The sequence below is a fragment of the Struthio camelus genome, chromosome Z (assembly GCF_040807025.1).
Source record: "Struthio camelus isolate bStrCam1 chromosome Z, bStrCam1.hap1, whole genome shotgun sequence".
Taxonomy (NCBI): Eukaryota; Metazoa; Chordata; class Aves; order Struthioniformes; family Struthionidae; genus Struthio; species Struthio camelus.
Genome location: NC_090982.1, coordinates 35,667,225 through 35,688,490, shown reverse-complemented (window position 1 = coordinate 35,688,490; position 21,266 = coordinate 35,667,225). Strand labels below are relative to the sequence as shown.

The window sequence follows — 21,266 nt, the reverse complement described above, 5'->3', positions numbered from 1 at the left end:
TATTTTCAAGATCAGTTTCCTTTCCTCTTTAAAATGAAGGCTAATCAAAGCAAATGGCTATTCCCTTCAAGTTCCAGTTTTTACAAACATATACAAACATATCTTGCATCTGTTTACTTTTAATCATTTTTAATGGCTTGATGAATTTAACATGATTACTCTACTTTCAGAAAGTGACTGGCTGGTTTTTTTTTGTTTGTTTGTTTTTTGTTTTTTTTTTTCCCTTTAGGGCAAAAGATACCTCTATGCTGGCTCAAATTCTGGTGTGGTGCAGTCTCCTGTGGCATTCTGTGACAAGTACACCACTTGTGTGGACTGTGTTTTAGCAAGGGATCCTTACTGTGCTTGGAAACCCCTTGAAGCTTCCTGTGTTGATATTCTTAAAGAAAGTGAATTGGAAAGGTAATGGCAGCTTTTGTTTGCCCTAGAGTTAGAATGAAAAAGTTCTCGTTGGTACTGTAAAACGTTCACTTACTAGGTCATGTAATACTGAAACACTCACGAACCTTTTTAAAAGTGGTTTTATCTTTGCAATATTCTGTCAGTCTTGCTCCTTACTGATAATTGGGATTTGTTTTTAGCTGAATGTTTTGAAATACAGATTTTTTCCTATCCGTTAATTCACATCTTTCAAAAAATGTCTGTTTTCACTATTTAGATAAGATAAGCCTTATTTAGTGTAGGAGGATGGGGAGGCTGCAGGAAATAAGGTTTAAAATTGCAATACTCTTGACTTCTTCTTACAGGAATTGGATTCAGAACATAGGTGGTGATGCTTCTTCTTGTTCTGGTAAGTTACGGTCTTTGAAAATCTATTTCACTTATCCAAGTGGAATAGTGAAAGGGTTCTGTTTTATTTAGCTTGGTTTTCCGTGTTTATCTTGATGTATGTTTACATTTTACTAGGTATAAAATCCTGCTCTTTTAATAGTTGAGCATCTGTGTGGCCTGCGTATTGTCTTAAAATGTCCGTATTTGTATACGTTTCAGTGCGCAGGGCACAAACTTCTGAAATGAGCTGGGGCACCTCAACAGCGGCTTGTGAATGAAGGCAATATTTACCATAAGTACTTCTAGCACAGAGGCCTGTCTCTTTGATACCTCATTTGAGATTCTACTGTTAGCTTCGATAAGTGCTTGAATATTGTTGTTGGATCAGATGAAATGATCCTGAGGAAGAGTTGCTTCTATGATGAAGTGAAGGGGCTGGGGATGGGGGGGGGTTAAGAACATCGTACAGAGCAGCTGAAGTACCTTCCAGTGTGCTTTAAGGCAAGTAATCACAGATCCCTTTTCTTATAGTGTGTGTTGCTGCCGCCAGATCAAGGAGGTCTTAAAGAAGAGTAGTATTACAGGAGATTTGTATTGCAGTAAACAAAGCTTTTAAGCGTTTGCTTTGCTCTGCGTTATTAATCCAAGCATAGCGTGGGTCACCATAGGAGTTTTTCCGTGTTTGTTAGTTACTTTGTTAACTTATCGTGCTGTCTTGTGGGTGTGCTATAGATGCTGATATTTTTAGAAGAGAGTTTGAGTTGAGAATGGTGTTCTAAGTAACTGCGTTTTATTCAGTTTCCTTTTGGATAGTTTACAATTATTGATCTATTTAAAATGCCCTAATTGCATGTAAACTGATACCAAGTTCAGCATCTTGTTTCAAACAATGACTCATCTGAGATGCATACTCAGTTGTGGATCGACAAGGTCTCATCCCATTTCTCTAGAAGTAGAGCCTGTTTTAAAGTTTGAGGTATCCTGTCTCTTTGGACATCTCGTACGCAGATGTAGCTTAGCGTTTCATTCAAGTTCTTGCATGCTGTCGTCTTGGTAATCATAATGCTGTAATCTTTATGTTTCCATCATGACTAGCACAGTGTCATGAAACTGTACGGATTAGTGCAAACAAAAATCATTGCTGACACTTTGCAAATTTATTTTGATGTTCCAGATAAAGTAAGAGAGAATTCTCTTCAGCATACATTCAAGCATGGGAGCACAGCAGAACTCAAATGTTCTCAAAAGTCCAATCTGGCACAGGTAGTTTGGAAGTTCAAGGATGATGTACTGAAAGTGGAGAGCCCCAAATACCGTCTACTGGGAAAGGCACTGCTCATCTTCAATTTATCGGAGGGAGACAGTGGCGTTTATCAGTGTTTGTCAGAAGAAAAAGTGAAGAATAAGAAATTTTCTCAAGTGTTGGCTAAGCATGTTTTGGAACTGAAAAAAATCCAGCATGTTACGGTGGGCCCAACTGTGGCAGCTGCAACAACAGAAGGTAATAGCAATGTACCAAAAGGGTCAGCTGTGCCAACGGAAGGGTCTACTGCTCAGACCTCCACCACTCAGATTATACCAGTAACAACAGCAAGGATAATAACAAAGCCAATTGGCCCTGTCCTAACAAGCGCAGCCTCCAACACGGAGATCTTCAATGTGATTCCTGATGCAGTCCCAGAAAAGACAATGTTTCTAAAGTCAAATGATAACTTCCTTTTAATGTTCCTCTTTCTGTTCTTTTTCATTCTCTTCTTGAGTCTGCTCTCCTACAACTGTTACAAAGGGTATTTGCCCAGCCAGTGCTTGAAATTCCGCTCTGTTATGTTGCTTGGTAAGAAAAAAACAAAGTCAGATTTTTCTGATTGTGAGCAAAGCGTGAAAGAAACCCTGGTGGAGCAAGGCAGTGTCAGCCACCAGAACGGGGAGCAGCCGAAGCCGGCCCACGATACCGGGTACGAAACCGAGCCGGACTGCGGGAACGGCCAGGTCCCACCCGGCAATCCGCAGGCCTTCCGAGAAGTCAAGGACAAACCTTTCGATGTCAAGTGTGAACTAAAATACGCCGACTCGGACGCAGACGGTGATTGAAGGAGACCATCTTCCGATTTAATAACAAAATCAACTGTGGTACTTGCAGCTAACTATTGGAGCTGAGAGAGCGTGGGTGTGACAGCTGAGCCAGAGAAGGTTATATGTGCTTAAGCTATTCAGCAAGCCAATTTCCTTGCAAATCTCACCAGATTAGAAAAGTGGTGTTCTTGTCTGCAGATCATAGCATTTTGTCTTATACTTTTTTTTTAACTTTTTTTTTTTTTTTGAATGGCCAGTTTCAGATCCCCATTTGGTTGTTCCTCAGATTTTTTTTCCCCCAGAGTGCTTCACTCTGGCGAATAGTTACTCGTTCTTTGACCCGATTCTTCCCTAGAATGAAAATAACTTTCTAATTCAGTTGGCTTTAAAATGTACTTCAGTCTGCACATATTTTTAGCTGCCATTAAAAAAAAAAATCTAGTTTCATTTTAATTCCAAATTGGAAATTAAGTTTAGTTTATCAGATTGGTAAATTATAGACTTTTGTCCAGATTGGGACATTTTTTTTTCTTTGCTTCTAGCTGTTATTTTTAGTTTGTGTGTTGGCACACTAGGTTTCTTTCAGTTAGTTAGTTTTTAACTGCTTTAAGGTATCTTTTAGAATTCAATGCCTAAGGGGGATAGGTTTGGCTTGATTTATGTAAGACTCAGGGATAATCTTGTTTAAAGGCTCTTTTCTTTGATGCTTTCTAGAAATTTAGATAACAACAATAATATCGGTTCAAAATATTTGGACTGGAGTAAGTGGGGGGGGGGGGAGGAAATCATAGATATAGGAGATTTTTTTTTGTTTCCTTAATCAGCAAGCTGGACGTAATCACATCTTGTCTTCTATACAAAACTGGATTATTTTGGTTTTCTTTGTTTAATTTTTTTTTTTAATGAAACAGTACAGGCAAGCAGCTGTCTCGCAGCTAGGACACTGAGAGAGGGTTTTGCACTGTGGAAGCGAAGCAGGAATTGAGAAGAATTCACTACGACAATTCAATTAGTAACGTGCTGGAACGGACTGTTAGGATACAGCCTGATAAGAAAACATTGCAATTCTTTTTTTCAGATTCAGAAATAACTCAGCTTCTTTTTGTGACAAATCTTTGCGACGTCACCCTTTCTGGATGACCTCTACCAATCTCCTATGCAACTGGAGTCTGAAACTGGAGCTGCTCAAACAATCAGTCACTTGAACTGTTTATGTGGATCATGCCTGCAAAAGTGAAAATGTGCATTTGTTCTAAGCCTGGTTCACAGCAGCACTGTTTGTCTGTAAAAGCATTTTGTGCAGTGCAGTCTTGAAGAATTGTTCCTCTCACTGCGTCTTTCTGTAAATATTGCTAGGAGTAGAGTACAGTTTTAACAGTAAATAGCAGTATATCTGGGCTGCTTTTCTATGTTGAACTTTCATGCAAACATAATTTTGACCATCTTAGTGTAAACGGTTTATATTTTACAAGATTCAGTTTGGTTTTATTTTTCTATTTTTAATTATGTACATATAAAATGACAGAATAAATATTAAAATAAATTGTATTATATCTTGGCTTTTATGAAACTTGACACGGTAGAACTGCTTTCCATGTTGTAAATCCTAACGTTCCTTGTGGTTTTCTTTTGTGGGGGGGGGGGAATGAAAACTTTTGTAATTAATCTGAAATAGATTGTCTTTCCAGCTTTAACTGAATGGGTTATATCCCTTGGGGGGGATTGGAAGGACAGAGAAAGGAGCGTGGGTGAAGGAGGAAAGCGTTCTTTTCTGGGAGTCTAGGGACGTTTCCTTGTTATCATCCTTCTAAAATTCATTTGTGTTTTGGCATTATTTCTTCAGTGTGTGATGTATTTCTTGCAACTTTTTTCCTTAGTACCCTCTTTTTTTTTTTTTTTCTCTTCTGTCCTCTTCTGTCACACAGCCTCATCTCCTATACCTTTCCCTCCTACTGGTACCTCCTTTTTGTCCTGTGTGGGAAGTGATTCACCTCCTTCACCCACCAGCGCCCAGCCTGGCGTTTGGTCTGGCACAGACCCTGTAAAGGTCATGTTGTTGCCACCTTTCCTAAGCGACCAGGCACAGCATGTTAGTGTCCGGGGACCCTTTCGCCTCTTCTGCCAAGCCACAGGTAAGTCGGAGGACCCCGCGTGAGCCAGCACTTTCTGCGGTAAAGCTTTAGATGTGTGGCCGTGTCCTCATGAACGCGTTTGATGTAAAAGGCGACCGTTTCGGGATGTCTTACGAACGTCACGGTGACAGTCGGCGGTTTAATACTTTTCAGAGTTGGGCGCTGCCAATACTGTAATGCCAAAAAGGGGTCTGGTTTAGCCGCCTGCTTAAGTACGTTAGCAGTCGGTTGACTTGAACGGGCTCCTTTCTGTGCCGAAGTCGCCGACGGAATCGCGATTGTGTATGGATAAGTTTAGCAAGGAAATATTTTCACACTCAGCATTGTATACCATTTTAAAAATACTTCAGTTGAATCCAGCTTGATTGGTTTGGTATTGAGTTTATTTTCCTAGACCTGGTCAGATGCATTTTTTTTTTAATTATTACTATTTTAAACAGTAAAGCTCTTACGGTAATGATAACATTTACTTCATAAAACGAAAGTTATCTGAGGTATATAGTTGAAGGTCGAAGCTGTTTTTTCCATGGAAATTCAACATTTGTCTTTCAGCTTTTGTTTGGATGGTAGTGGTCTGTTTAAGCTAAGTGAGTTTTAATGGTTATAAAAGGTCTTAAGATGTAACTTTGTTTCCTTGAAATAAGAGAATAAGCTTAAAAATGTTCACTGCTGCTATAGGCAGTGTGCGTAGAAGCTTTTTATTTCCAGCATGAGAAAATTGAGAATAATAGACGTCTTTTGCTCCATGAGGTTACACTAAGTAGTCTGTCTGATAATCATGCTACAGATCAGGAATTTATTTTTAAATTGCTTCCTTTTTTATCCAGTGATGTCTCTGTATTTGGTATCTGTTGATGTCTGTTTCAACACGTTTTTCACGTGCTGCTGCTTAAAAATTGTCAGTAACTGTAATTGCCTCGGCAGTAAACTTAAGACAGAAGGCGCTGTGTTTTAAAGTCACCCTGTGGATTTCAGTGCTGCAGAAGGGTAGGGACAAATAGTGCAGGGAGCTGCTACAAGACTCGGGCTCTGAAAGGTGCAGTAATGACTCGGGGAGACCAGGCGTCCTCATACTTGGAGGCTGAGATTAGTCACTGGGGAAGGAGTTTCCACCTTCTCTCACAAAGCAGTGAATCACTAGACTTCATCTTGTGGATGGGTGCTTCATTCTCTTCAGCAGATAAGACATTCAGCTGATGCAGCGCACTCCTCCTCTTACTCAGAACTGCAATTTCTGTGCCGTTGATTAAAAATAAATAAATGAAAACCAGCATACCAAACTGATACAGGCCTTCTGCACCCTTCCGGGACCTGTCTGTGAGGATGTATAAATTTATTCCTGGGGGATAAGCAGACACGTTTACCAGGAAGCTCTCTGCTTGGATTTATTCACGTTCCTTCACTGATAGTTGATATTTCTTTAAGTAAAACATAGCTGTAACAGAACTTTATTTCCCCTGGCAATGATTATAACGCAAAATGTGTTTGCAAAGAACAGAAGAGCAAAATGAGACTGACAGAGTTAAGTGTCTTAGGCGGCCTTCTGATTAAAGGATGTGGGGTAAGCAAGGTTCCCCGTCTATATATAACGCAGACAGATTGCCACCTGATCTGCTCAGAAAACGGAAGCTGCTTTTTTTTTTAATCAGGTTCCTAACGTTATTTTAATGAGGACGATTGAGTTTCTTCTTTTTCTGAATCATAAACGTCTGCTTCAAGCTGTCTGGAAACGCAGCAGGAGTTAGTTCGCTTATTCATCTCTCATTCATCCCGCGCGTTTTAATCTGAAAGCCTGCCTAAGGAGAATACTTCCCAACCTTGTAACAGGCTCATTTCAACAGCAGCATTAAGATAAAGTGGATAGAGCACAAACAGCCACTTGTCAGGTTTTGTTACTTTTGCTGGAAAAAGGAGTTTTTTAAGAATGAGTTACCCTTGCCCTTCCAGAAAAAAAGGAAATACATCTGCCCCCTTAAATTGCTTCCAGTTTTTCTCTCTACTGCCCTGAAAAGTCTCATGTTTTCACATGTCTCCAAAGACCTGTTAGATAGGTGCTAGCAAATATTAAGTTTCCTGTATACTTTCCTTATTGTAACTTTGTCTGCTGTCACAGAATTTTTGAACACTTTGAAGACACTTGAGGCAGGTTTGAAATAAATTGAACAGACTACTACACCATCTGGTGCAGGGGAAAAGGCGGTGAGTGGATGATGTGCAGGACTGCTTTATAATTTATCTCTACTGTGCTCTGTTGAATATAGATATAGTAGAAACAAGCTTTTTTTAAACACATTTTAGCAGAATCAATGCTACTACTTTGACCCCCCGCCCCCGAACTGCAGAGTATAAGTATATCCTTGACCTTAATTTCAGAGACAAGTTAGGTAACTAGAATATTATGCTGAGCAACAATTTAAATAGATTTATAGACGATAAGAAACAGTGAACAGCATTATGCTTTGTGGTTTTGGCCTGCAGGTTCAGGCTCTATTTGTTTTCCATGATGTCAAGACTTCCGACCTCCTTCCTTAGTTTGTCTGAAGCTGGAGCTCCTTAACTTTTCGCTCTCATTAAAATAGCCCTGGGAACGAAAAGAAACGTTCTGCAAACGCAGCATCAGGCTTGAAAGGAGTTATTATTTCTTCGAGGTATCGAGATGGGTGCTTGATAACATCCATGTACAATGCCTGTTCCCCGCGGTTATGCTATTTTAAAGGTAGGGCATAATGCAAGAAAGCTTCCCACGTCAGTGTGGGAGACGATCCATAATTCCCCAGAATCAAAATCACGAATGATTTATTACTGGTTTTCTCTCTTAAGTGAAGCTTAAAGTTCTGCTGAAAGGCATGCAGGAGAGTGGCAAAAATGCGATACATGGCACGTCCCGGGGCCCTGCTGCAAACTGCGTAAAACTAGACAAAAGTGTCTGCGTAGCGAGTCCAAAACAGACCTTGCCTGAGGCCGTGTCCAAATGCCTGAGGTTTGGCTTTCCTCATAAGGCCAAGTAATAACGCAGAACAGGTCTCAACAGAGGCGTCCTCCCTCCCCGAAGCCTTGACTAGTCCTAGATTTGCCCCTGGAGGAGCTCATCCGTCACAGACCTGCCAACCCGCAGGAGCGGGGAGCTTTCCCCTCCCCACGTGCTGCTGCGGACGGGAGGGGGCTCTGCAAGTCGCTCCCGCCGTGCCCCAGGTGGGCTGTCTCCCCTCGGGGCTGCAATGCATTGGGGTGCCTGTGGTTACGGTGTGCGTGTGCCTAGCTAGGGAGCCCAGCCGAGAGATGAACGGAGACATGTGGCACCCAAAGCGGCAAGGTGCTGCTTAGAAAAGTGATTCGTGCTGGCCAAAAAAACGTTTGAGTCTAGGATTATAAATCACGGCACTTCAGTGTCTTGCAACTGAGGCTAGGTGGGATTTTGCTCTAAGTTGTAATCTTGCTCTAAGTGGAAGACAAACAGAAAATACACTTTTTTTTTTAAAACCATTTTCTATTTTTCCACCTGCTTTTTTGTGGACTGTTGTATAAAATAATCCCCAGAACGTTACCTCTTCTGAAAGTCTTAATAGGTGTTTCTTGATAATTATGCTTGTGGACTGGTGTGTCATCAGCAGTTTTTCGAACATGAAAATGCTACTGTGTGTGTTTGCGCAGCAGTTAAGTCCCTTAAGTAAAACTGATAGCCTAGAAAGGAAAAGCTTTGCCTCTGCCAGAAAAATTCAATCCGCTGCATAAATACTTGAAAACTTTCTAAAACATTTTGCTAATTTTTATGTAGCATATATTGAGATTAACATGGTGTGCTTTGCCGAAGCAGTACTGCCGACTTTAATCTGTACAGTTATTTATTAATCCACGCTTGGTTTATCTTTATCCTCATGTGGGAATGCTAAATTTGTACCTTGTTAACCAGTTCTATATCCTGCTTTATGTATTATAAATATAAATATAAATTTCTATATCCTGCCTGTCCCCAAACCTCTGGTGTCTGTGGCTGCAGTAATCTGATGATAACTGTTAATTTGTCATTTTGCATATTGTGGTTTTGTACTGCCTCCTTTAATAATTTCTGCACTGGCTGAATCACTTAGAGGCACCTTGGTATGATAAAACCATTCCTTCCATGTAGATCTGTGACAGGCCGCTTCTTTTTTATTATTTAAAGTCTCTATATAAGATATATTAAGGTCATAATCTAAATTTTGTAAGCTGTTAACAGAAAAGGACTTAAGTCATCGCTTAAGTTTGGGAGATCAATTGAATATTTCCGACCACTTTTAAATAAAAACCACGCAGACATTAAACTAAAAGCATCCTTTTTCCCGCTTTAGACTGTGATAGGTTAAGGCTGTCACTGTCTTATGACAGCGTGGGCACCGCCTGTTTCAGGAACTGGGGACTAGTGTGGCCCTGTTACATCTAACAGTGTGTGTTTGCAAACAAGAACAAGAAAAACCCTTTGTAAGTGTTGGTATTACCGTCCTGGCTCTCATGGCTCCTCGGTGGTGGCACCTGTAAGACAACTGAAAATCAGTTTCTGTAAAGATGATGACATGAATGCAGCATTCTTATATTCTGGTGTCAGCAGCAAATTTGACATATTCCTGTAAAAAATTTCTTTTGCCATGTGCACATGTAAAGACAATGGTCAAGTCAAATGTGTGGAAGGATGTGCAAGGAGGACAGTTACTATATATATTTTTTCTTAATATATGCTTTCTCTTAAGGACTAGAATAAGCTTAACTTAAATATAGCTTCAGTCTAAGGCCCCTCAGGATAAAGATGGGGGGGTAATGTAGAGGGGGAAGTAAAACCAAGAGTGTATTAACTCCTTTTCAAAAGATTCAATTCAGCAGAAAAAAGGAAGGAAATGTTTTCTTGTACATTACTGTACAGCTGACTGAATTCATACAGGTTTTTTCCTGTGCAATGAATATAAGGTGCAGAAGTTGGGAAATCTCCTTTTGTACGGCCTTTTTTTTTTTTTCTTTAACATTTATAAATTAGCAAGAGTCGTTAAAATCTCTTTCTCCCCAGTGAGGAAATCATTCTGGTTAAAACTAGTAATTGTAGCCTGCAAATAATTATTACTGTTGTAATATGCTAAAGCTTAATAACATTTCAAATTACATTCATGTTGTAGCCTATCCTGCATTATCGAAATACCAGTGAATTTTGTAAGTGTTCTGCTGTATTGCTAAATTATATCAACTGCCTCATCTGCCAGCAAAGGACTATGTGCAAATTAAGACCCTTGATAGTCTTCAAACATCTGAAACTGCCTCTTGTTAAAATTTTTAGATCGGTATCCTTTACCCTTTTGACAGAATAATTTCTCCCAAAGGTCTGCTGAGAGTCAGGAAAGCAACTGGTACCTTCTCTTTCAGTTAAAAACCGTACAAAGCAATATGTGAGTGAAGCAACAGCTGTGCTGCTTCAGTTTAGTTCTTTAGTTCTGGAATTAGGTGCTGCATAGGCTTTTTGCAGAGACAAGCTGATTAGATTACAAAAAACAAAAAAAAAACAAAAAAAACCCCAAAAAAAGCAGGATTCGCCATCTGAATTTTAATGTACGCATGCAAGCTAACGTGCACATTACTGACAATCACAGCTTCTGCTCCTAGCAAGGATTATTGGGGGACCAGAACTGTGCAAGAAAAAGATGTTTTGCAGAATCCATGACAGCTTTTATAGTATGACTAGCTGTAAATAAAATGTGAAGTGTGCTTCACGTTTGGGTTTTCAAGATCCAAGTATACTTTTGAAAAGGTTTTCCAGGACATCTCTTCTGAAAATCTCAGGAGAGATTCGCTTTGCTCTGTGTTTGCTTCTATATACCATTTGCTTATAAGGTTTTATTTCACCTCCTTGCTTAGCTGTTCTTTTGCAATTCATCATAAATAATTAAACTGTTTTTCTCCTTGCCTAATATGGAACTCTGATTCCGTAACGTCTCAGCTCAGGCTAGTATTAACTCCTAAACCCTTGTCATGATTGAGAAGTTTAAGATTTCCCAATCCTACCTAGTAAGACATATGATAGATTTGGGTTGGTGTTGAAATCGCTGCAATATGATGCCAACGTTCACGTTCTTTTCTGCAGAACTGCTTGTTACCCTGCTAACCCTGTTTGCAAACCAATGTGTTGGGCCCTGGACTATAGAGACTATCTTTACCTTTCCTTTTCTCCGCTTACCTTTGACAGCTACCTGTAGGCTTATAATAAATAATCCTTCAATCTGATGGCCGATTAACTGGGTAATTATTTGGAACACAGCTGTCACTCATTCTTTAACCATTTCAGCAGAAATTGCTTACCAGAGCTGCTTCACTAATATCATGTGCATTGTCCTCAGTGAAGATCAAAATCTCATTTCCTTCTCTTCCAGCCTTTTTCCTGCCAGCTGAGTCTGGCAAACAACTGAGCAAATGCCACAGTTTACACTCTTCCTTAAAAGAGGGAATGTGTTTTCCAGTTTCCTTTTCCGCCTTATTTTAAAACTTAAATATATGTAGTATATTAGCTGATAAGAGGCCAAAAGCAAGCAAGCAAACTCCAACTGGAAACTCAACATGTAGTTCTAGCTGATGTAGCTAGATCTAACTAGTCTCTAGTTCTAGCTTGCCAAGTTTGTCTAATTAATGTTTACAGGCTGTTATCTGGGTTCCCATTGCAAACTCTTTCTTGGACCCACTGGGAGAATATCTATATGCTATTGAAGCTGAGATCCACAGCCGCTGTGTGTTGCATTTCCATCTCATAGACAAGTCAGCCATTTCCCCCATCTGCTTTCAGGTTTTTTTTTTTTTTTTTTTTTTTTTTTTTTTTTTGCTGAGAAGGCAGATGATGCTGTGTCCTACTTTCATCTGTATGCATTGTGCATTGCCCGTGCTAGTGACAGGAGACTTTTTCCGGCTTGTATGTGGTTTGCATTTCACGCCAAGCCCTTCTTGTTTTTATCCCTTTTGATAAGGCAGTGTCAGCTTGCAGAGTTGATGTTTTTATAAATGTACTACTACCTTAACAAAGGCACTAGAGTTTTGAAGGAGGGTGTCACTGTCACTTGCTGCTTGAAGTGATAATCTTTGTTGACATTTTGGAAGGATCTGTTTTCCTTGGGCTTTTTATCTGAGATTTTTCATTGCTGTTTCAAGCTATTCGCCCTTTCTTTTTTGGAAGGCTAATGGATTGCACTTCAATTTAACAAGGAAGACCCAGTTAGCTGGGAAATAGAGTGGATATACAAAGCCCTGCCTGACATGTCCATTTCAGAAAACTGCAAGGGTTTTTGTGTAAGAAGATCTTGATTTAAGGAGTTTTTTCCTTTTTTTGCCCCCTCCAACCTTCAACCCTTCTGGTAGCTTCATGGAGCTCTGAGCAGCCTCCAGTCGAGCTTCTCCATACTTATTGAGTAGTGCTGCTCATTGCTTTCCATGTTAATGATTAAGGATGGACTAACCTTCTCCTGGGCTCGCTTTGATCTGTGATTTAAAATAATCTTTCTGCACCCAGATTATAGCGTGTTTTAAAAACTTAATCCCTGCTCTGGATGAGAGCTTCCTATATGATCTTGATATTCTGAAATGTGGGATGTTCAGTACAGCAGCCTTCAGTACAAGCCAAAGCTGCAAGCTAGATATTGAGCATTAAATCCAGATGTCTTTTTCTTTTTATTTTTTTTTTTTAAGATTAACTTTTCTGTTTCTGTTTTTAAATCATCTGCTTGCTGCCAACTTTGGGAGGGTTTTTTTAATATCTGTTGTGGAATAAAGGAGTCATTCCAAACCTAAACTTCCTGTCACTTAAGATCATCTCTGGTGGCATTGCTGTGTCTAGATCATGGGAATTTGTGGAAAAGACTGTTTTGTTACCCTGCTAAAATTTCTCTATGGGATACCTGTCAGTTATCTTCACTGGATTTAAACTTGTTTCTGAGTCTCGGAGATTAGTTTAGCTGGGGAAAGCGTTAAGAAGTTTAGGATTGCTGACAGTTCATGTTTTGTTTTACCCAACTCCGCCTCCTTCTATCTTGACATGTTTCTCCAACTAAATTTTAGGGAAGCCTTTTTTCAATGTTATCCTTTAATTTCAGGAACTAAATACCATGCTAAAAATACTATGCTAAAGCAACAACAGTGTGGTAGTGCTTCTCAAGTATTTTACTCTACAGTTTTCGTGAGGTGGCTTTTGAAACGTGCACGCAGCTCTGAAGGTTTTGGCATGTGACAGAAGGAAATGGATTGGCCAGTGTTCCTCCTCTGCTCCCCCCCCCCAACCTTATTATGTCAATGAGCTCTACTTAATCCATAATCTCTTGCTTTTAAATTAGTATCCCAGAGCTTTCTTGAAAGCATGCCATTCTGAATCTGTACCTTTAGACTTTAGTTTCAGTCCTTTTGAACTAGATTTCCCCCCCCCCCCTTTAAAATAGGGAATTTACACCAATACTTCACTGACTGCAGTTGACTCTGGGTAGAAATTTACTTTACAAGCAGCTGCAGTGGTTTAAGTTTTTACCACTTTAAGTTTATCTCTGTCTGCCAAAACTGTTCCTGTAGAAGATCTGGAGGGGAAAATCCATTTCGCTTGTAAACGTGTGGTTTTTGCAAACCTGGCTGACTTGAAGTAGGTTAGAGAGCCTGTGCTGCCAGTAGAGCTGCCAGGGCAGTAACGTTTCAAAGTGCTGACAACAGAGGTGCAGACAATTAAAAAACGTGCAAAAGTAACAACCACTTTCACAAATACTGGACACTGAGGGGCTTGCACTGAGGAAACGGGTAGTTCTGATAGTGCAACAAGGGTTTTGTTGCTGTTGCTTTTTTTTTTTTTTTTTACTTCATTTTATAGCTGTTAGCCTTCCTGCTTTTTACAATAGCTTAGGTGGTAAATTAGGTTGTTAGTAAGTATGTACTGAGATTGGAGCAATGGTTTCAAAGTAAGTGAAACGTTTAAAATGCCTTCCATTGTTGCTTAAATGTAGCTATTTACATATCCAGACTGTCTTGCTGTTTAATTCTTTGCTTGACTATTATGTATTAATAAGATCACTTTTTTAAATCTTTCAAGCAGTCTTAAAAAGGATGGCAATGTAAGTAGATTCGTTTTTTAAGCTTTGCACTGGACACACATGTCATTTGTGTTATGACACCTGTAACAAATGTAGGATACATACATTTACATTTTTATCTTTGAAAAAGACTTCTCTGTTACACCTTAAGTCTGAATTTATCTTACTCTAGAGTTGTAGCAAAGTTAAAGAATGTGGCTCAAGGTTTTTACAGATGAAACTCTGTCAGCATATGTTTCTGTTGCTCAATCATGAGACGCGAAAAGTAAGACACAGTAACAGCAGAGCCTGAGAATCAGGACTGAACCGCAGTGAAACACGAAGATCAGGAAAAACCCTCTCTTCCACGCAGTTCACAACAGGCCCCTGACCAGTGCTTGCGTCTAGATTTTGCTGCCAAGTAACTTGTACAAGTCTTGCGCGGTGGCGATCCCCAGCGCTTCTGACTGCATACAAAACAGAGGTAGTCACGGGTCTGAGAAGAGCAAAATTACCCAGTTGCAATTTGTTCAGGAGCTGACCTAAGACAACACTGCTTGCAAGATTGCCCAAATAAGTAAATTATTGGATTTCACACTTGGGAAAACTGAGTTTTGGGTAGCACTGCGATCTTAAACACTGGAAAACAGAAGTTCTTTGGTGTAAGTAAGAACAGGAAACATTTGGAGCAATTTTAGGGAAGTGGTCTCCATCAGTGCACTGAACGTGCCACTTTGTCGCCTGGCCCTAAAATAAGGTTTTTCAAGCCCCCTACTTTTAGGCAGGAAATGCCTCTAGTCCCATGTGTTAGGACCTGAACTACTGCTAATAAAGTTTGGGAGCTTATGGCCTTACCTGAGCACCTGACTTTTAGCTTTACAATGCTAGAGTAATACTTCTTTATTTGACACTTGTCAAAGCTCATCCTGAGACCTCTGTCCCATCATTCCCTCGTCTTACTGATCTTCATTTTGATCAAGTTAGTTTTCATTTCTCCATTCTACCTGATAGCTTGACTTCCAGTGACACTATCACTTAATTTCTTCTCTTTATTAATATAGCATCAGCTATATATGTTGCATCTCTTAAAAAAAAAAAATTCTAATCTAGAGTAACTCCAAGGAACATTCTCTGAAGGTAAGTAAGTTTCAGCTCTTCAAAAATCTATTTTTTTTTAATCCTAAGATTTTTGGCTTGGCCCTATGTTCCTGTTATTCCTTCTGTTCACCCAAAAAACAACTTCAGCCTTACTATACTGGAATAATTTGTTCGTGGTTCCAGATTTCTCATGTTTTTAGCTACATGTGACCTACATACTGTTAATAGACGTACAATCACCCATGAAAGATTGATTTTTTTTTTTTTTAAATGAATATCTACATTTTCAGCATATGCTTGCCCTCTCCACTTTTGTCCAAGCTGCTGTCAGTACTTCTAAAGACACTGTGCCATTCACCCTCTTCCCCCAGGAGAAACTCTTACCGGGTTTTAATTGGATCATTCATCTGTGCTCTTAGTATTATTTTATTTCAGGTTGTAGGGTATTAGTTTTGTTTCCAAACAAATTACGAATTTAAGAAGTCATTACATTGAGAAGTGCACTGAATACTTTCTTTTTTCTTTTTTTTTTTTTTTTGGTCTGCCCTTCATGATAATTTACAGTATACATAGTTTTCAGGACACAGACCTAGAATCAAATATTTTTTTTCCACACACCAAAAAAAAAACACATCAATTTGCAGTCAAAAGCTGGTTTCTGTAGTAAGCTACCTCTTTCCTAGAACATAGTAGTAAAAATCCTTTATTTTCTCTCAACCCTGAATTTTACATCTTCTCTTGTTAAGGCTAGTCTGGATCATAGGCCCCCAGGGAGTAATACATGTTTTAAAAGTCAGTATTACTGCAAAGTTCTTACTGTGGCCCAGATGCTTTTCTTTTAAATGAAAAAACTCTGATGTTGCCAAATACATGTCAGCCGAACTTGCTAATTTTCTAGGAACAGCTGTTCTGTCCTCTGGGCTACTGTCAGTCTCTGATTTATTCAACTTCTGTCCTCCCAGGTAAGAGGAATAATGGCAATAAGGCTTAAAGATTACACTGCTGTTTGTTTGTTGTTAATCCAAGCTTCTTCCAAGTTCTGTCCTGCCTAATTGCAGTGACTAGCGGTTCTATACTTTTTCCAATTTTGCTACTTTCTTTAGTTCCAGCATCTTTGATGTGCTGAGTTCTTGAACTATTTTTCCTGCTGTCCTTTAGTTCAGATTTTACAATGCACGTCTCAGATGGTCTCAACTTCCATAGCTCGATCAAGCACTAGGCAGCATTACCTAGTTTTATAGGTAATCAAATCACATAGGCTGATAATGCTGATTTACTTATCATCTAGTCTATCATGCTTGCAGGGTAAGTTCCCACTTGTGCGAACCCAGATGCTTCCTTTCTATGACCTTTTAGGCTTGAACCTCATTATCAATGTTGGTGGTGGTGTGTGTGTGTGTTTTTTTTTTTTTTTAAAGTCTTAGCTTTTTGGTACCTAGCATTTCAGTTAAAGAAACCTAAGAAACATTACACTCAACCTTTGAGTCTAATCTTAAGGTCTTAGTCTTTCATTTTGTGTTCAAAGACTCATCTTAGTAATGTTTTCCAACAAAAGCTGACTGACATTTTTACAGGTCCAGATGATTCCCATTTTGTATGGAAGAAAAACAGACAAAAGATGCAGGCATGCATCATGGAGCAATCTCATACGCTGGTTGATGGCAGACTGCATATTCTAAGCTGGGTGAAAGATTCAATATCAGAAAGTACAGAATATAAATGTTCGGTTGTCTCAAAAGTTGGGAACGCAACATCAGAAGTGCTCATCACAGTGGAAGATAAAGGTAGGCTCACGCTGAATGTATGCTGTGTTTGTCCTGACCCTGATAGAAGGAGAGCTCTGTAACTATTTCACCCATAAAATGCATACACAGGTGGAGATGTACCCACTTCAAGTGCTTGTTTAGGAAAAGCTTTTACAGTCATAAATACTGCTTTTTCCCCTTCCCCCAAAGAACTAACTTGCAAATTAGCAGTTATGATCTAGAAATGAAATCGTAACTGCTACTTACTATAAAAGTCAATCTGTTGTCAAGATAATCTGAAGACAAGCATAAACCAGAGTTCATGGTCTACAGCTATTAGTATGTTGTTGCCCTCTCTCTCTCTCTCTCTCTCTCTCTCTCTCTCTCTTTTCTCTGTCACTAAAGTCACAAATAGCAGATAAGACTTCCTGGTAGGCAGATTTGAAGGAAAAAATGCAGCAAGTTAGCTAAGTGCAGCTGAGGCAAATTATAAGCTCTTTTTTCACTGCAAACAAAACTAATAGACACAAATTGAAAGTCAGGTGAGTACTAAGGGTTATAAGGGAATAACACTTCACAAGAACTACACTGGGTAACAAAGAAAAATCCTTTAATGCCAAGGAAGTTAAATACTAGAGACACCCCTGCCCCCCTCCCTTAAATCTGAAGTCAGGTAGGGACAGTTCCTACCTCTTCACTTTGATATTAATGGGCAGGAGGTCAGCTAGCTAACTTGAGCACCTGGGCAGGATAAATTCATCTTTAGGTACCCAGAACTGACTGATGCAACTTCAGGACTACTTGCGACTAGCTTGTGAGAACTTAAGCAGACCTGGAGAAAGGAACGCACAGTCTTTAACAAGAGAGGAGGAGGAATTAATGTAATATTTTTCTAGAGGAACAAAATGAACTATTTATAATTAGTAGGTCAACACCAAATATGAATTTTTCAAGACTAGCTCATCCCAGCTTTTTTCAGGGATAAAGGAAAGCAGCGGAGGAAATCCGTTTCTCGCAAGCATTCCAGTCACTTTAAAGTTAGTCTTGGAAGCAGAATAAAGAGCATCTCAGTGAAACTACTGTAAATGTCAAACAGTGGCTGCTTTCACTGAGTTCCAAAAGGTTCTATGTTGTCACTAGTGTCTTGAAGGATAAATTAAAAAAAATATATATTAAATCTGTGTATGTTCCCACTACAGTGGTAGGGAATGCAAGAAAAGCTGGCAGAAAGGATTGGAACTAAAACTTTGTCAGGTTAAGATGCAGTAAAACAACCCTTCTTAAATTCTTAAAGGAAGAACGAAGAATAACTAGCTACATAACATTATTGAAAAAGGGGGAAACTACAAACTGAACGGAGCCAGCAGCAACATGTCATTCTTCTCCCCAGCCTTGAAATGATCTAACTACAATGTTCCTGTGCTTCTAGATGGATTTAGCTCTGCTCATTGGTAGGTCATGTTTTCTAGACCTTGACTCATAGATTAAAGGCACAAAAGCTGTTTGCTCTGGAGGTTAAAATGTCTTCTGCTGAGGGGAAAAAGACACGACCACTTGAATAGAGGTTAGTTCCAAATAACTTGAGGCCAGATAGAGCAGAACAGAGGACAAGATGGTGGCTTTTGTTCCTTTGAGCCCTACCCTCTGTGAGAATTACTGCAACTGAATAGCTCAACTTACTTGGGTATTACTTTGTAAACAGGATGATTACATAACTATTTTCAGATAGCACTGGCCAGGATGGATGGACCAAAGAACTTGATAGCTGGAGAACTGCCATCAGTGAACACGACAAGATGATGCAAAACTGGAAGAAGACATGGGTAAGAATTATTGGAATAGAAATCTCATACTGTGCTTTCTACATAACACGCTACAGTCTAATTTTACAGTAGCTTATGACGCTTCTGCAACTGAAAGCATTTGTATAACCACCAGATCAGTGTTCCTGTGCATGATGCCATTCTGGATGGACTCTCTTAACAATAAGATCTGTTTCATTCATTTTGTATATTACCGTTATGTCGGCTTCCTCCTTCTAGCCACTTACCAAGAGCTAAATCAGTAAGAAAAAAATAATCCTGCCCAAAACGGTGAGACTTTGTATACCGAACATAGCAGATTCATTTGACTGCATTTGTAAGACTTTAATCGGGTTGCAGGGACTATCAGACTTCATAACTGGTATTGTCTATCAAAGCTGGCCTTTCTTTAAAAAAAGAAAATCTGTATGTCACTTTCAATGTTTTTCTCCAACAGTTAAAAAGGGAGATTACTTTTGATATCTTTAGGCTATGACAAATACTTGTGGCATGTGGAATAAACAGTATAGGCAACCTTTAAAACCCATTTTACTTTAAACCTGTATTAATGCTTCATTCTGAACTTTTTCACCTTCAGGAGAGCTGCAACAAGAAAAACACCCTCTAATGGACAAAGGAATGAACAGGCTAGAGTAAGAAATGTATGTGAGTTAGAATGCCCAGTACTCTAATACTGCATTCAAAGAGGTATTTGCGAGTGCTAGTGCTGGCATTGGGGTTGATATTCAGGAGAATCAGCTGAAGGTCGAGGTGGAACAGAATTTCCTTAGTGCACCAAAGAATAACTTACTTGCTACAAGAGAGGCCACCAATCCCATGTTGGAACCATCTCTGGTTATCTGATGCCAGTCACTTCAGCTTAACGAAGAACAAAAGTGTTTTTTAGTAAGACTTGTGCTACTCAAACAATATAATATGGTCTATGGCTTCTGTTTTGAGTTCATTAAGCAAACCAGTTCTTCCTGGTCTTGCTGATCTTGGCATATGAATTAGAGATCAATAAGTAAGGTCTGGATCGCATTTATTTAAAGGCACTTCCACACTCCCATTTATTTTCTTTTAATATGTTTACCCTTAAACCCTGTTCCTAGTGTTTTAAAGAGCATTCCTTTCTGGTGTCAGCAAGTTCATTTACAATTTAACTTAGCTGCTCAAAAACCTTTGATCACAAAAGTTTCTGTATCAAATAAAGACATTCTGATTAATGCTCAAAATATAGGAGGCTTACAAAGCACCCAAGTTAAAGCAGACTGCTTAGTTACTGCAAATTATTCTGCAGAATTTGAGATAATTGTGGTAGTTTTACACACTTGTGTGTTCAATGAATTTTAAGATTAAAATGGTATCGAGTTCACTTACTCTTAGTGAACAACTGCAGATTGTAAATGTGGGGACCTACTAATTACACAGTGAAATGATGTTTTACTGCACTGCTGTTCAGTTTTGTCTTTCTGCAACCAATAAATAAAAAGTTTGAGGCACAATTTAAGCTTTCTGTCTTTGTCTTCTCAGCGCTCTTCAAAAACCTCAGAGTAAGATGTTGTGCTTACCTAGACTGCTGCTCCTAGCAATGGGGAAAGCGTCATACTTATTCCTATGCTAATCCCTAACTGGTAAGACTTAAAGTGGGAAACAAACCATCTAATTTAAAGAAAGCATTCGGTCTGTCCTTAACTTTGAGTCTTTTCTAAATGACCTATTTATTTTCAATGCCAGACCACCTTATTGTCATGCGTGCTGGGTAAAAATTCTTACACAAAAACCATTTTTCCCTATTTTTCTTATTAGCAATCACAAATTAATCCTGGTGTGGACTTCTGATACTAAGGTTCAGTGGGAACTGTTTTTTTTTTTCATTTTGTTTCTGCTTATTACATTTTTTTATGACTAAGGCACAATTAAAAAGACTTTTCTTAAATTGTCCCTCTTTCATTTGTTCAACTAATTTTGAACAGATTTAAGTTTGTTTTTTGTGTTGTTGCATGAGAAGGTAAGATCTTTATAGGACTGAGGTGAGAGGTTGGTTGGTTGGTTTGTTTTGGACAAGCATAGCTGTGTTTTGCCTTGTCACTGCAAAGAAGGATCACAAGTAATAGAAATTGGTTGCCACTTTTTTTTTTGTTTAGCTCTACTTTGCAAAGGCATACAAGGCATACAAACTGCTGACAATCCATATGCTAACCTAGTAGAGCTGGAGAACCCCTAGGAAGAAAAAAAAAAGGTGCTAACAATCAGGGTGGCTGCATTTGTTAGATCATGCTACTTTATCCCCATTAGCTTTTCTGGTATTACCTCAATTTTAAATTAGTTTCTTCTTCAACTTAATGTGCTCCATTTTGTCCTCATTGTTAACAACCAAAAAAAAAGGAAACAGACCAATTTCTCTTACTGCCTGAGGCAGCAGAGGCCCTCTGATACTTAGGACTGGTGCAGCAGAGCACCTAGCCATAATATACTAGCAGAATTTTTACCAGTAAAACCTGCCATAACAAGAAAGGAAGTAAGGCTAAAGCAAAGCTTTTTATACCTGTAATTAAGTAGATCACAGGCTTTTTTCTAATCTTCATTTCTTTGAACACA

At 39.1% G+C, this 21,266-nt stretch overlaps 2 protein-coding genes across 11 annotated transcripts in view; both read left to right on the top strand.

Annotated features, from left to right (window-relative positions):
• LOC104150285 (semaphorin-4D) overlaps positions 1 to 4,414 on the top strand; it is an 89,523-nt gene extending 85,109 nt beyond the window's left edge. For all 9 annotated transcript variants that reach the window (XM_068926554.1, XM_068926553.1, XM_068926559.1 and 6 more), the window contains 3 exons: positions 230 to 402; positions 747 to 790; positions 1,946 to 4,414. In XM_068926554.1, the coding sequence (XP_068782655.1) occupies positions 230 to 402; positions 747 to 790; positions 1,946 to 2,862 (1,134 nt within the window). In that variant the 3' untranslated portion in view covers positions 2,863 to 4,414. The remainder of the gene's footprint in view (positions 1 to 229; positions 403 to 746; positions 791 to 1,945) is intronic.
• A 134-nt stretch (positions 4,415 to 4,548) lies between these two features.
• On the top strand, positions 4,549 to 19,482 carry LOC138064379 (uncharacterized). 2 transcript variants are annotated; one of them, XM_068926561.1, is made up of 4 exons: positions 4,549 to 4,976; positions 16,693 to 16,902; positions 18,589 to 18,686; positions 19,264 to 19,482. In XM_068926561.1, the coding sequence occupies exons 1-4, from the start codon at positions 4,694 to 4,696 to the stop codon at positions 19,291 to 19,293; spliced, it is 621 nt and encodes a 206-aa protein (XP_068782662.1). In that variant the 5' UTR covers positions 4,549 to 4,693; the 3' UTR covers positions 19,294 to 19,482. The 2 variants fall into 2 exon arrangements, with proteins under 2 accessions (XP_068782662.1, XP_068782661.1); XM_068926560.1 differs by having other exon boundaries at positions 18,589 to 19,482.
• Positions 19,483 to 21,266: the final 1,784 nt, after the last annotated feature.